The sequence below is a fragment of the Lepidochelys olivacea genome (genome assembly GCF_965140295.1).
Source record: "Lepidochelys olivacea isolate rLepOli2 genome assembly, chromosome: 9".
NCBI classification, from domain to species: domain Eukaryota; kingdom Metazoa; phylum Chordata; order Testudines; family Cheloniidae; genus Lepidochelys; species Lepidochelys olivacea.
This window is the reverse complement of record NC_140419.1, coordinates 97,090,153-97,105,387: the sequence shown is the minus strand read 5'-3', so window position 1 is coordinate 97,105,387 and position 15,235 is coordinate 97,090,153. Positions and strand designations below refer to the sequence as shown.

Below are 15,235 nucleotides of genomic sequence, written 5' to 3'. Positions count from 1 at the left end.
ACCAGAATACGCTAATTCAGATTAAAATTTCAACAGTCATCAACCGTTTTTTCATGATCCGTCTCCGTCACTGAAGCCTTCTACAAATATGCCTTCTTCGTGCCCACAATGGGGCCCTGAGTTAGGATGAATTTCTCTGCCACTGAGCGAAATCTTTTTTGAGCAGATTGCTTCAAGTTCTTACTGACTATGATGAATTTATATCATATATTTATATTTACTTGTTCAGCCAGAATGATGAATACATTCTTTCCATTTTCCCACGAAAAGCATGCTAAAAAAAAGTAATAAAATACGCTAGTTCTTTTGACTACCTGAAGCTGTTTTCCTGATATATTCCAAGTAACTTCTAAATGGAGAAGGCAGCTAGAACCTCTTGAGGCAGATGCCTTAGTCTTGTACATATAAATGTGACAACTCCTCGTTAAAAATCAAAGGGCGAAATGCTGGCCTCACTGAAGTCAATGCCTAAGCCAATCACTGAGAACTATAGATCAGAATGAGAGCTATATGGGGCGCAGATTATTCCATGTCTGCCCACAGTGGGTTTCTTACACCTTCCTCTGGAGCATCTTGGGCTGGCCTCTGTGAGAGACTACTGGGCTAGATGGATCTTGGGCCTGATCCAACATGGCAATCTCTGTGTAATGACAAAAAATCCCATTGATTTCAATAGGCCAAAGATTTCGCCCAAGTTTTTTTCTTCTCTCTGCAAGTACCTATTAGATTTCTGCTAATGAGCATTTCCAGCCTTTGGATTCAGATAATCAAAATGTGCTCAATCAAAATGTGTTTAGAGATTCCAAGGCATTGGTCAAGAGCCGGGCTGGTGCATATGGTGCCCAACTACCCTCCAAACCATGGTTGGCTGCCTAGAGGAAAAGCAAAGGCTTTTGCTCTGAACCAATATGCACAAGCTGGCTTTCCCCTACATGAAAAGGTCTCAACTATCATGGCCCCAAACCAGGGGCATGCATGGGAGCTCTGTTCCCAATTCCAGGGGAAAAGTGCAAAACTTTCATTTTATGCTCCATCTCCTTGATGCATTTGTGCTGCAGCGGGTCCCGCAGTGCCATGGTTTTCCCCCGAGTTTGAATTCATACCGAGTGCCTGTGGGCAGTGCTCTCATGAACCATACTGTAAATTCTGACAATCTACAGTCTTTGTAGCTTACCGGATTGCCAGCTGTAGTCTTGGGGGTGCTAGTGAATAGAATGACTTCCTTTCCTGCCCCCACTGATCACGTATTCTGTTCTGGCACAGGAATGTCTACAGATGTGATCTAGTGTAAAACAGTGTATCAGTGAAATACTGCTGTCAGAGGAAGGAGTGCTGGTTGGAGAGATGGCACTTCCAGGCTGCTTATTAAAGTGAATTTTTGATAGGTACATGTGCCTAACATGCTACTTTCAGAGAGAGCAGAAGTTCTCAGTGCTCTGTGTGGACATTAAAGATTCTACTGGCATTTATTCCCAACAGCAGGAGCTTGCCCAATGCCCCAGATTCCCCAACCTTGTAGGGCTGCAGCATGCAGCCCAACGTGCGCACACAGCTATTTTCTTTTGCCCCACACACATGCATTTTAGTGTTGCTTTACGGTAAAGCACTTGGGAGGATAAACCGTACCTGTCTTTCAGAGTACAAGCTCTTTGGGACAGGGCTTTTTCCATTACCAAGCACATTCGATGCTCAGCAAAGGGTAATGAAAGGTGCTCCACTGATCTCAACTGGTTGCACACTGCGAGAGAACTGACATTTTTGGAAGAGGGCATTTTAGGGGGGCAAAAGACAACATTTTGCCTCTGTTAAGCACCCATTGTCAATCATTCCATCTTCCAAAAATATCAGCCATTCAACACCTGTATGTGTAGCCACTCATCCAATGCATCTGCTAAAGGAAAGGTCACAATGCAGATACTAACGATCAAGTGAATACTCCAAGAACTCCATCCATAAACCCTCCAGACTCTACCTGTCTCCACACACCTAAATTAAGTTGGCAGCTTGTGACCGGTACTTCTGTAAAGGGGCTGCTCAGTGCATAAGAAATACACTGGCTGGGAACATGCTGCTTTACTAAACTAGATAGCAAACAGAACCGGGGGGGGGGGGGAACTCCCACTAACTAAGCAGGAAGTAACAGAGGGGTGGAGCATGGTTCCAACCCATCATACTTTGAGTAAGCCAGTTAAACTTTTGATGACCACTTTACTACAGTTACAAAGCCTGGCACAATGTAGCCATTCTCTGCCCACATGAGCATGAAAGAAAGTCTACAGCGTCACCTCTCAGCAGGATGACATTCAGACGCACAGATGCAAATGATGGAGTATTATCCATGAAACATTTACATCTCTGCATGGAGCCAAACTAGAAGAGCAGTCTATGAACCACTGTCAATTTTTCCAGGTGGGGAAACCTTATTCTATGACAAAACCCCATACCCAATTCCTCCCAGGCACGAGGCCTGGATAGCAACACACTGGCCACTTGGATGCTTTGCTCCTTTTTGGTACTTGACATCGCTGCAAATAAACTCACTGGGCTGGCTCTGAGAAGGGGTCTCTCTTCTATAGTCATTCTTCTCCCACTTATACCCATGGAACTCCTGTGACTTCCCACAAGCACACTCCCCACTTTGTTCAGAAGATGCTTGCTCATTTGGCCCTGTTGCTGTGATTCCTGGTTCCTGTTATTGAAGTAAGATCTGGTATGTACCATTTTTCTAGTGTTGCTGACAAGGATTCAGACTTAATGGACAGCTTCGCACTGTGGTTCTGAGACCTTCTGCCTATTCAGAGAGAAGCACACTCACGGCATTGTAGACCAGACTACCTTTTCTGAACCAGTTGTTTAATTTCACACATAACTGTGGTACAAAATCTATTTGCGTTAGGCAGGATGGGAATCCAGGTATACTAAGTACAGGGAGGAACTAAAGAAACTAACCAGCATTAGCCAACCAATGGAAGGGACTTGGATTCCAGAATACCAAGAGACTTCCCGTCCTGCTGGTATGCAATGCCCTTCCGGAAATTGAGAGGCTTTGCCAACAGATTGCACCGTGAGACATATTACACCCAAAGGGCCAGATCCTTAACTGGTGTAGATCAGCTTAGCTTCATGACCTCCATGGAACTACACCAATTAACACCAGCTGAGAATCTGGCCTCAACATTTGATAAGAGAAGGGAGGCAGTGTTCATGTAGGATTACACTGTAAGAGAGAACGCTGGGAATTCACTGTATAACATTAGGGCAAGTCACTTAGGACCAGATTATGCCCGTTGCTCAAATGGGAGCATAAAGGAAGGAGAGAACACTTACAGCATCGTCTCCACTTGCGCCACTCTGCAGGGGGAGCTGGCCGTGTTAGCCCTGCAAAGGGGAGACATAGGGTCTTTGCTACCTAGTTCTGCTAGAGCCGAGCAGCTGGAGAGGGAAGTGGATACTCCCCATTGCCTAGTGGTTGCATTCCCCCATGGTCTTTGGGAGCACGAGGAAATATTATGCCCACTTCAGGTACAATGCGTCATGTAGTGCTCAGCAAGGAGCTATGGTTGTGTGCCTCAATCCAGCTCTTAGCCGGTCTGGGCCTTGTTTACTCATCGTATTGAATGATTACAAACATATTATAATGAATATAATAATACTCACTTACCAGTCAAGGGTGCTGTGAAGCATTCTGCATTAATAATTAATAATGGTGAATCACTTGGTGATCCTTAGGTGAAAAGTAGGATAAAAGTATAAAAAGGGAAAGATTGTTAATGAACCTAGACACATTCTTTCTCCTGGACGGTTCACAAGAATTAACCAAAATAGGAGCAAAATAACATTAGGGGTTAGAACCAAAGCTTCTGCTTGCAGCAAGTTGAAACATGTTCTGAGCATGAAATCAAGAACAATTTCATGCACATGTTCTTCTTCACCAGCAAGTAAGGAGCAATACATCTGTTACTATTCTTACTGAAATTTCCATTAGCATGCTAGATGCATTTCCAGGGAAGCAGACCCCATCAGAAAGCCTAGGAACAGGTTGTTGCTACATAAAGACACAGAGATTTAGATCACTTTGGTAACACTTCACCCACCAAGCACCATTTTTCAGACAATGAGCATCACTTGAACTAGAATTGAGGCATGCAATACCATAAGGTGACTAGGTAGCTCTAGGGTCCCTAACATGTGTTTGCAACTAGATCCCCTAAATTAAGTCAAATTATTATATAAACATGATATTAAGATTTTAATTAAAAACACAGCACAAATGTATGGCCTAGTCCCTTCCTTACAATTTACCCATCATATCACCTTCAAGCACTGATCTAAAACACTCACTAACATGGAGCCATCAGCACGTGCTCATGACTTAACTGACAAACCTTGAGATCCAATCACCGCAATTCTCATCCGACTCCCTCTCTCCTTTCCGTCTGTTACTCTCACTTGTCAACCTCTCTGGGCGGGAACCTTGGGTTGCTGGCCCCGTAAAGTACTTCACCTACTTCTGTGCAATGAGAAACTTTAGAATCATCATCATGTCGACGTCCTTATTTAGGTTGGATTCCAGCTGAAGCCAATTATATTTATTTTAGGGTTTTATAAAATCTTAGCCGATCATTCTAACATCATTTGGAGTTTTGCCTGAGGAAGGAAGGGCAGCTGGATGAGAGCCAGAGACTGGGGGCCGAATCCTACTTGTTTTATTCTTGCAAGCAAAATCATGGTTCACCAAGGATTGAACTTAGGACCTCCAGTGCTAAAAGCATGAACCTCTATTACAAGAGCTAAAGGAGCAACTCTGCCTACCTGTAGCAGACTCGTTTTCTCTGTGGTCCAGCCAACAGATGAGGATGTGCTACACAGACCAAACAGGGGGTTACACAAGTGGCCCAGATGTATGGCTCGTGTAACTCCACTGAAGCCCACCTTAGTCCATGTCCCAGCACAGCATGCTGGGAAGCCTGATTTTGACATCACTTATTCATGTTGAACCTGTATCGCTGCCTTTGTTTAGTCAACACAAGTTTAGTTTGTTTAGTTTGGTTAAACGTGAACTCAAAACGAATTGTAAAGTTAAAGCGAGTCAACAATGGCAAAGAGGTTACCAGGGAAATATTTATCAAATCATTTCCTCCTGATGAGGCTGGTGGCTTGAAAGGGTCCATCAAATGCAGAAATTGCTGAGATGACCCACAGAGACAAGAGCCCGTTATGCAAAACACTCTCTAATTCATGACAAAATTCAACTGAAAAATCCGGTTGCTTTAGTTACATCCGTGTTGCATGTACAGCATTCAGATTTTCATTTGCAATTGTCTTTAGGCTGAAACATACAGTTTCATGGAAAATGCTCTCTGATCAGAATAGTGTTGGGGTGATGTGAAAAACCTGAAAACTTTTGGGCTTGGAGTTTTCACTTTTTTGACGAAAAACTGAAAAGTTTTGAAGAAAATTTTTATCTAATATTTTTTGGGGAGGGAAACCATTTCCAGACCAGCTTTAGTTACACATTCTGAATGAGCACATCCATCAATCTCCCTAAGAGCTGATCCCTCCAGGCCACAAATGAGATGCACTGGTGAAGCAATGAAGCTCCCGTCTCTTTCCTCTGTTTTGTTCCCCTCTGTTCTGTGGGTTCAGGTCTTAAGCTGTATCAATCCAAAAGCTTGCAGGAACATTCAGTTCTCTCTCTCACCATGACGTGGAAAGATCTGTGCAATAAAGTGACTGCTTCACCTGCATTCTGCCTTCAAAATTCATCTCAGCTTGGGCTATTTCTAACCATCCAAACCTCGGAGCAGCTTCAAACAGCTGGCATTTATTAAAAAAGCAAACCACAACCAAAAAAATGTTCCAAATGTAGGAAATAATCCTTCTTTCCCCCCACAATTACAATGGACTGAGGGTCAGGAGGGTCAATACTGAATCATGGACTGGTAACAGGCTGAAAGTTCAATACCCCATGGACAAGCTGGACTAGAAATGGCATCTTTCACCATTGGAGAAAATTTGGAAATCCTTCCTTTCAAATGGTTTTCTTTCTAGACCCCATAGATTGTCAGATACAATCTGGATGGCCAAAAATCTATTTTTGAGGATTCTAAACTTTATTAGCTCTATTTTCTCTCTCTCTAAAGTCTATGCCAATTGCCCCAGGGTGATATGGCTCCTGGCTTTTTCACGTTGCAGGACACAAAAAATAATATCAAGCCAATTAAATAAAATCCTCTTCAAAAAGCTTTGTAAAATAATTCTTGCTGCAAAATAAGTGGCATAAACAAAATAATGGGAATGAGCAACAGGGAATGGATCACTTGATGATTACCTGCCAGGGGCACCTGGCATTGGTCACTGTCGGCAGACAGAATACTGGTCTAAACGGACCTTTGGTCTGACCCAGTATGGCCGTTCTTATGTTCTAAAATACATGATTACATGTGTAGTATAAAATTATTTACAGCACTCACTCGGTATGACCTGAATAACTCACTGATGTGATAACTTTACCATTGACAACCATCCCAAAGTCATGCTGATAACCACCACATACATTTAATATCTTTGCTTTCTTTACATATTATAGGGCTAAATAGGTGTACATGTGTGCATATGCAATCATGCACAGTATAAACTTTAAAGGTTACAGATAGAAGTATCTTCCTGTCTTCAATAGAGTCCTTATTGACATGAATCATTGACATCTCACTCTACTACTTGCAAAAATACGAGGAAGAGCAAATTAAGTTGAAATGTTCTGTCACTGTTTACAGCAAAAATGTCTGAAAGATCTAGACACTGATCCAAAATAGATTCATAGGCTTGTTTATCAAATCAAATGCACAATTCTGTTAGTAACACAACTAACGCAACACTTGTTGCGGTTATGCATACGTACATTTAGCTTGGATTAAAAGGCTGCAATGAAAGGAGCTTTTTTCCATGAATGGAAACAGCTTAACTGACTGTGTGAGTTCCCGCAAAGAAATAGCAAAGAAAATGGAGTGCACTCATGTTCTGAATTATTTAAAAGTACTTCTGCTTGACCATCTTTTATAAACTAAGACTATGAAGAAGGACCTAACCCCATCCAAGCTGCAGAGCTGGAGTCACATAGTTTATGAATACAAATGGCAAGATCCCAGGAAACAGTGCACCCACTGGCCCATGCAGATGATGTCCCAACTCCAATATTCACAAGTTGCCGAAAGATCAGGTTGAGAATCTAAGTACTTGTCCAATCACAAGTTCTACAGTCTAAGGCCCTGATCCTGCAACTGATTCTGCCCTGGTCGAATAGTGCACTCGCATGGAGCCCTGCTGAAGTCAAAGGGCCCAAGGGTCTGCGCACACAGTTCACCTTGCAGGATCAAAGCCTGAACTATGATTTATTATTTGCATTATCATACTGAATATCATATTATTAGCACAGTCCTGGAGCAGGACCCCACTGTACAAAGGCAGAAAAAAGAGACAGTCTCGGCCCCAAACAATTTACAATCTGAGTAGAAGACAACAGATAACAAATGGATATAGACAGATGAGGGAGCACAAGGAAACAATGAGATAATATTGGTCAGCACAATAGGTAGTGGTCTCAGCACATCAGCAGCCTTACTGTTGTCAATCTGACTAAAATATATGATTTTCAGAGGGGCTTAGCACTGGCAGCTCCCGTTGGCGGTAACTGAAACTGCCCAACACCTCTGAAAATAATTCAGACTTGATAATTATGGAACATTTTAAACATAAGCTAGAGCTATTTTTCTTCCCCTCTCTCCATTTAGACTTGCGGATACAATCCAGACATACAATCAGCCGCACCGAGACTGTGACCGAGGAATACGAATGGAATGAAATCCGGAGCTGAAGCTGTAATTCCATGGAGAACTTTCCGTCTCATTCAGTCCTTTCTTTTCTCTCTCCCTCTTTCACAGCTGTGTCATATGTAACATGTCTTGCTCAGGTTTTCAACCTTAATTCTGAATTTCTTGACTATTACTGGTTTAAATCTGAATCTTAATAAAGGGTTCTGATCCAAAAATCTTTCCACTGACTTCAGGGGGCTTTGAATGAAACCCACAGGTTTTTATCACTGAATCATCCTACACAACAGTTAGATGGAAACAGTTCTGAAATAAACAAAGAAGAAAAGTGTCCATCATATTCAGTAAAAGGCCAGATGCATCAAGTTACTGATAAAACCAGAAACAAGAGGGCCACCTAGAGTTAGTTCTTGTCACTACCACAACAAGGTCGTTGCAATTTCCTGTTCCATTTTAACTTCTGTTACTGGTGATATTTAATTACAAAATATGTATATAGTACCTAAAGCTGTAATCAACAGCAAAGGTGTGTGATATTGAAAGCACAGAGTTCAAATAGGAAGAAAGAGTTGCTGGGTTTTTATATTTAACCCAAATCCATTTTAGATTTGCTTAATCCAGACAGGTTTCAGAGTAGCAGCCGTGTTAGTCCGATGAAGTGAGCTGTAGCTCACAAAAGCTTATGCTCAGATAAATTGGTTAGTCTCTAAGGTGCCACAAGTACTCCTCTTCTTTTTTGTTAATCCAGACACTATCCCTGTTAAAGTCTTAAGTTCAAATCAGTAGATCTATACAATACTTCCACCAAGGAGATAATACATACCTGATCTGAATTAAAATTGCTACATGTAAGTAGAAATGCTTATCAACTCGGGTTAAAATCATTTTGTTATCTAATGAAATTAATCGTCAGCATCATTTCTACTGGAGGATTTAGTAGGGCTTTATCCTCTGTCTATGGTGCTGACTAGTTTATCTACAGATTCAGGCATGAGATTATATGGTATCTAAGGTCCAGCTCCAAAGCCTGTTGAAATCAACAGCCTTTACATGGACTTCAGTGGGCTTTGAATCAGGCCCTGTGGGCCAAATCCTGCTAACCTTAATCAAACATAAAGCTTAGAGGGACTGCTGTGTGAGTAACAAAAGAAGGATTTGGTTTGTAGCTTTGAACTGGCATTAATTTACCATTTTCTGGCTTTATAGCTACCCACTGATATTTATTTCATGCCTCATATGGCCAGACAACTTTTTAAAGAAAAACAGAGATTTGGAAATCACTTATTTGTTTAGAAAGCATGTATTTTAATAACTATTTTTTTAAAATTAGAGGAAATGTATCCATTAGTAGTTTAATACTGGAATTAGAAGGGTGAGAGATAACATTTGGTAATACTTTAAAAAAAATTGATCAGTCATTTCAGATCAGTTGGTTTTCTCTCCATATTTATATTTACCGTGTTAATTTCATTGAGCAATAACATGGATGTCACATGCCATTTACCAAAAGGTAGTCTATTTCAAATAAAGCATTATAGACACCCAAGAAAACAGTACAGTTCAAATATATATATATATATATATAGCTTGAGGTTCTAGTTATGGCTTGATTCTAGAGGCTTTTTTCAGGACTTCTTGGGTTTGTTTTTCTCTGGCAGCTAAAGGGCGCTGGTTCAGTCAATAATTTGATCATTTCATATCGCGAAGGGGGAGAACACATTTTCACTATTAAGGAGATATTAGTTATATCTAGTGAAGTCATTTGCAACAGAATAACTGTGTTAAAATGCATTGTTGCCTACATTTTCATATTTAATTTAAAAAAATGCTTTAAGGATATCAACACAGTTGCAATGTTTCCCTTCGCTGACATTAGCTGCAGTATTCCCATGTAACAGGAATTAAAATAGACTGTGAACCAGTGCCCATATTTTACTTACTTTAAAGAAAAAAATAGCCTTAGACATCGCAAGAAGTTCACATGCAATGTTTAAAGGCCAGTAAATCTGCTCATGCCACATTTATTTAACTATTGCTGTTGAAACAGGGACACCATGCCGCTTTAGCGATATGCAGTGATACTATCTACCATTCCAATCAATATGGATTAACCATAACAGTTGCTTTCTTCATTTTACAAAAGTGCGTTTACATAGTAACCAAACCGAGGGAAAAGAAGAGGGATTGAATGATTAGGATATAAACTATGCCTTAAAACCTTCATCCACTTCCTTCTCATTGTTACAGAAGGATTACTTGCCAGGAAAAAGCCTTCCAGTTTATTCTTCTAAAAAATATTGCTTAAATACATCTTACCTGAATAAGACTTTCTTAATCCCAAAGCCATGATTCCTTACAAGCTGATCCTACCCAGACAGTTGCCGTCTACATTTGGAGCAGACACAGAGAGAGTAGACCAGAGAAAGTTTAAGGCATATTGAAAGTATTCTCTAAGGTACCAGCCAGAAACATCAAACCCAGACTCGTGGTATAGAGAGATCATTAATGGGCATTAGTGACAGACCATTATGACTTTCAGAGCTCATGAAAGATTCATAATGTAGCAGTGTTGTTCTGGCAACGTCTAACCATTTCTTGGACAAACATATGGCTCTTCTATACTATTTACTTAAACGTATTATTTTCGAGTGTAAAATTTTATTTTCTGTCTTCTAGAATTACAAAAAATGATTGTAACAGGATGCTGCAGTGCATTAAGCCAGCCTTAGAAGCCTGCTCCTTGGTTTGGTTGATGCCTTTTATTGTAAGGCAGTTTGCAATATGAATAGCTCCACAATAGCTTTTGTGAAGTCGAAAATATATTATTCTTTTTTCAAAGCTGAATTATTGATGAACAGTAAATGCTACAAGTGTAGAAAGCATTTACAAGAATAACGTTTGCTAACTATCCTGTGATAATTACTGACATTTCTAGCCTAACCTTTAAAAATCCACAAAGATCATTTATTATTTACATTTAAAACTGAGTGAAAAACATAGTGAAACCATTCTAGTTGGGTCCACAAATGGGATCTTCAGAATGTAGTGGTAAAAAGTGGAACACAGATGTAGGAGTCAGTTCGGAAGAGATGGTACTGTAAATACTATCAGCCAACTTCTTACCACAGTTACCGTGCAAGCCCATGAACTGAAGGAATACTCATGAAAGCCCCTGTTCACCAAAGTACTTAAGCACATACTTAAGTTCACCCCTGTTCAGCAAACAAGTTAAGCACATGCTTACATCCCACTGAAGTCAATGAGACTTAAGTCCTTCCTGAAGCGTAACATTTTCAATAGCACCTAAGTAACTTAAGGAGCCTAAACCACGTTTTCAAAAGTGAAAATTGACTTTTGATGAGACTGAAGATACTGGGTGCCTAAGGATACTTCTCCCCTGCAGCCAGGAGCGTGATCGGCAGCTCGTATAGACGGTCTCTGCTAGCTGAACTCTAGCTAGCTCGCTAAAAACAGAAGTGAGCACACCGTGACACAGGCATCAGTTCCAGCTGCACAAATGAGTATGTACCCGATGGGGGGGAGGCGGGAGGGAGGATAGGGGGTCAGGCAGGCCCGTACAGCCTATGCTGAGCTGGTTAGCGTACAGCCAGAGTGGTTGCGTCTACCCAAGCAGTCATTCGCACCCCAGCTAACCCACTGCTGAAAATGGGACTTAGGCACTTAAGTGCTTTTAAAATTTTTACCTTTACTGAATTTGTGTCTCGAGGTTAGAGCTTGTCAAATTATTCCTTGAGTTAGCCCAGTAAATTACGGATTTTTGTATTCACTGTTTATTGATTCAGATTTCTACTGATGTATTTGAAATTCACAAGTGTTTCATAGTTTCATTGATTCCAAGGCCAGAGGGGACCATTGTGATCATCTCGTCTGACCTCCTATAGAACACAGGCCGTAGGACTGCCCCAAAATAATTCCTATCACTATCAGGCATGTTTTCTAACCTTCTAATTATTCTTGTGGCTCTCCTCTGAACCCTCTCCAATTTATCAACATCCTTCTTCACTGAAAAAAAAAATATATAAAAAAATTCAGCCAATCACCTTTTGCAAACACCTTTTGACTAGTCACTGTTCAATATTCATGATCTGTGACAGGTCACTTGGTATTGGTTCACCTCCCAGACTGGACGACAAACATTTTAAACAGGAAAACTATTGAATGTTGATAAAAATTTCTCTCTTAGAAATTGCATTAACAAATAATCATCTACATGAAAATTCATGATCAAACTTTTGACATGCACTGATTTCAAAGCAGAGACCTGTGGGTAAAGGATTTATCTCAGGATACTAATTACCCACACCCAACCAGTCCTCTAGAATGGCATCAGTTACCCCTCTGCAATGATTGTTAGAGTTATACTTTGTAAACCAATTCTTTCCTGCATGCACCAATCAATACTTCTCCCTTCTTGCAAAGCCCACATGCATTTGGAACAGCAAGCCCTTGAAATTTAACCAGTCCTCATTAAAATTTAAAAAACGTAGTCCCTATCCCTTGCAGCCACCTCCCAAAATGGTTTAAAAGAGCCACAAACAATTTTTAATGAGTCTGTAATAGATAATTTTGCATGATGTATTACAAACAACCTTTGCTCAACTGTTCTTTAATGCAACCTAATGTGGTCATTGCATAGCAACATGGATTGCTGTTTTATTAATAACAGTAAATAAAGCTTCTTTCCATTGTTTACTCTTTGTTTTGACCTCTTGGCTTCTGCAGAGCACACTAAGTACATCTAGCAGACCACAGGCCAGATCCCCAGCTGGGGTAAATGGGCACAACTCCACTGAGGTCAATGGGTTATGTTGATTTACACCAGTTATGATATGGCCCAATATATCTGCTGTGCTGCTAAAAGCACCTGGAAAGTTGTGACGTTCCATTGTGTCAACCAGAGTGTCAATTTAAAGCACCTGAAGTGTGTCTGTAGGCTCCGCAACGAAAAGGCCACAATGTATTTAAAGGAAATGGCCATTTTCTTTCTTTCTTAAGGAATCAATAAACATCAAGTGACAATACGCAGTGAAATACTCATTGGCTGCTGCCAAACTGCAGGATCTTCAGAGATGTGCGCCTAACTCCCAGACCTGGCAGCATTATCGCATTGCGCACCACCAACACACAGGCAGCGGAGTTTGGAACCGGAGACTGGTTTTCTGAGCCTGAGCCAGCAGTGTCTGGAAAGGCTGGGATGGCAAAGAGCTACTTCTTGGCCTTCCCTTGGGGTGCACTCCTTGGCTCAATTCCTCAAGCTTGATGCTTACTTTGACAGGTGTTTTTTAGTCCACTTCCACAGAACACACCTCCAAAGTGTGACGCGGGATTTGTTAGACCTTCCCAAATGGAGCAGTTGTGCTTATAAAGAGAAGCAGGCCTCGTGGAGTTTTAACTTAGGGCAGAGTGCAGTTTTCATTTGAGAAGGGCCCAAGCTGCCAAATTCAGATTCAGATTTCAAACAGCACATCCCACTCAAAGCTTGCAGGAGGGGTATGGATTGGAGATCTTAGCTGAGTCCATTATTGCATGAGGGACCAGTATGGAATTAAGATCTAATCAGAAAACCCATCCTCTGGCAAGGTTCAAGAGGTTACAGGTCTGGATCCGCCCCCATGCAGAGAGGTTTCCTGAGCTCAGGAAAATGGAGAAGTATATCACATTAGCTTTTAGACCTGGGGGTGGGAGAAGGAAACAATTCTCCCATCTTGAATTGGGATGAACGGTCAAAATCTAAAAATATCCACAAACCAAAAAATCTTTTTTTTTTCCATGTTGGGTCCATGGAAATGTTGTGTTTCAGTGTAAACCTTTTTCTTTTTTTGTATATCTTTTTTTCAATCTAAATTACCATACATTTCTAAATGAAAAGTCAGTTTGAACTGGAATATTTTGTTTTGAAAATGTCAAAATGAAATATTTTGACAATTTTAAAACTCTTTTCTCAAAAGTACTACTATGATTCATCATTTGAATTGTTTGGAGTCAGGAAATTCATCAAACCTCACCCTATTTTGCAACAGTTTTGGTTTCAAAGAATCAGCATTTTTTAAAGAAAAAACAATTCCTAAAAAAACTCTTGATCAGCCCCATCCGTTCCACTTCTACCACACCATAGGCACATCTAGCGGGTGTTTGTGGATATTTCCCTTTTTGCAAACTTCCTTTAGTCAATATTTAAGTCAGGGACATTGTCAAATACAGGGCCAACCATAGCAAAACAAGATTTGCGTGTGCTCAAAAGAAACCATGTACATCATTGTTTTGCCATGAGAAAGTATTTTATTGGTGACTCTGTAATTTCTTTGCAGAATAGGCTCAGACAGGTTACTAGTAAATCTGCTGAGTCCTGGGGGAAAGTCTTCTGGAACTGAGACCCTCGATGACCCATCGAGACCCTCGATGAGACAAATTCATTTCCTTACCCAGGAAACAAGGATTGGGCCTAATCCTGCTCCAATGAAATCAATGCCAAAATTCTCATTGGCTTCTCTGGGTGTATTATTGGGCTCAACATCCCAAATACAGATTTCCATGCTGTTATATGATCACAAATTGTTGCAAGTGAAGTACAAGAAGCAAGAGTAGAATTACTGCATCGGCATTCTCTTGGTAATAGGATACAGGGTTAATCTGCTAATGCAACAGAAGGCTGCCAGCAAAACAGGATGAATTACATCAAGGATGTATACGGCCTTCCTGTATTTTTGTATAACGGGGAATAAATAGACTATAATACACTGCCCTGTCACTCAGCCTGTGACCCTTAAACAATATGACATTTAGGGTTTTGGTGCTTATTGATATTTAGAGATAATTCTAAGGTTAATTATATTTATATTTTTGGGAGGGATTTTGAACTACATTGAATTGTACCCAAATTATAAAGACTCAAACTCTGTCTTGATCTTATTTAGCAGGACAGAAGTAGGAATATCTGTTATTCCATGCCAGTATTTCTGTTTGGCCCCAGATGTCATGCAGTCAAAAGGAAGGAATAAGACCGCAAGAGTGAAGTAGTTTAATAAGGTGAGGCTGCAAATATTGTTTCCGTTCCAAGAATATGCAAATGGCATGTGTCTGCTTTAAAACGTTTTATTCTGTTCATGACTAAAAGCAACAGATTTAACATTTCCTTGTCTTGATTCCACATGCCCCCTAGTGGTGCAATGGTGTACAGCTGAAGACAACATTTTGAATGTTAGGCAAACATAAAGGTTCAAATGCCTGCAAGGAATTCAAGCTATTTTGAAGAAAAATCAAAGGTAGAATGCGACCCTAACATGGCACTGCAAAGGAGGAGCGCTCACACCCTTTTCGCGTTCCCTTTCTGTGCAAGTTCGAGTAACCACCACACTGGGAAGTCAGGATCTGCAGGGATGGGCCCT

General features: G+C 40.7%; 1 protein-coding gene across 5 annotated transcripts in view; it reads right to left on the bottom strand.

The window, feature by feature from the left end:
* The window catches only part of FGF13 (fibroblast growth factor 13), a 348,716-nt gene that overhangs the window by 89,314 nt on the left and 244,167 nt on the right, over positions 1-15,235 (bottom strand). Inside the window, exon 1 of one of the 5 annotated variants that reach the window (XM_084639099.1) lies at positions 10,146-10,191. The exons of the other annotated variants lie outside the window; for them this stretch is intronic. Within the exon in view, the coding sequence (XP_084495225.1) occupies positions 10,146-10,176 (31 nt within the window). The 5' untranslated portion in view covers positions 10,177-10,191. Of the gene's footprint in view, positions 1-10,145; positions 10,192-15,235 lie in introns of those variants that run through there. 5 annotated transcript variants of the gene reach the window in all.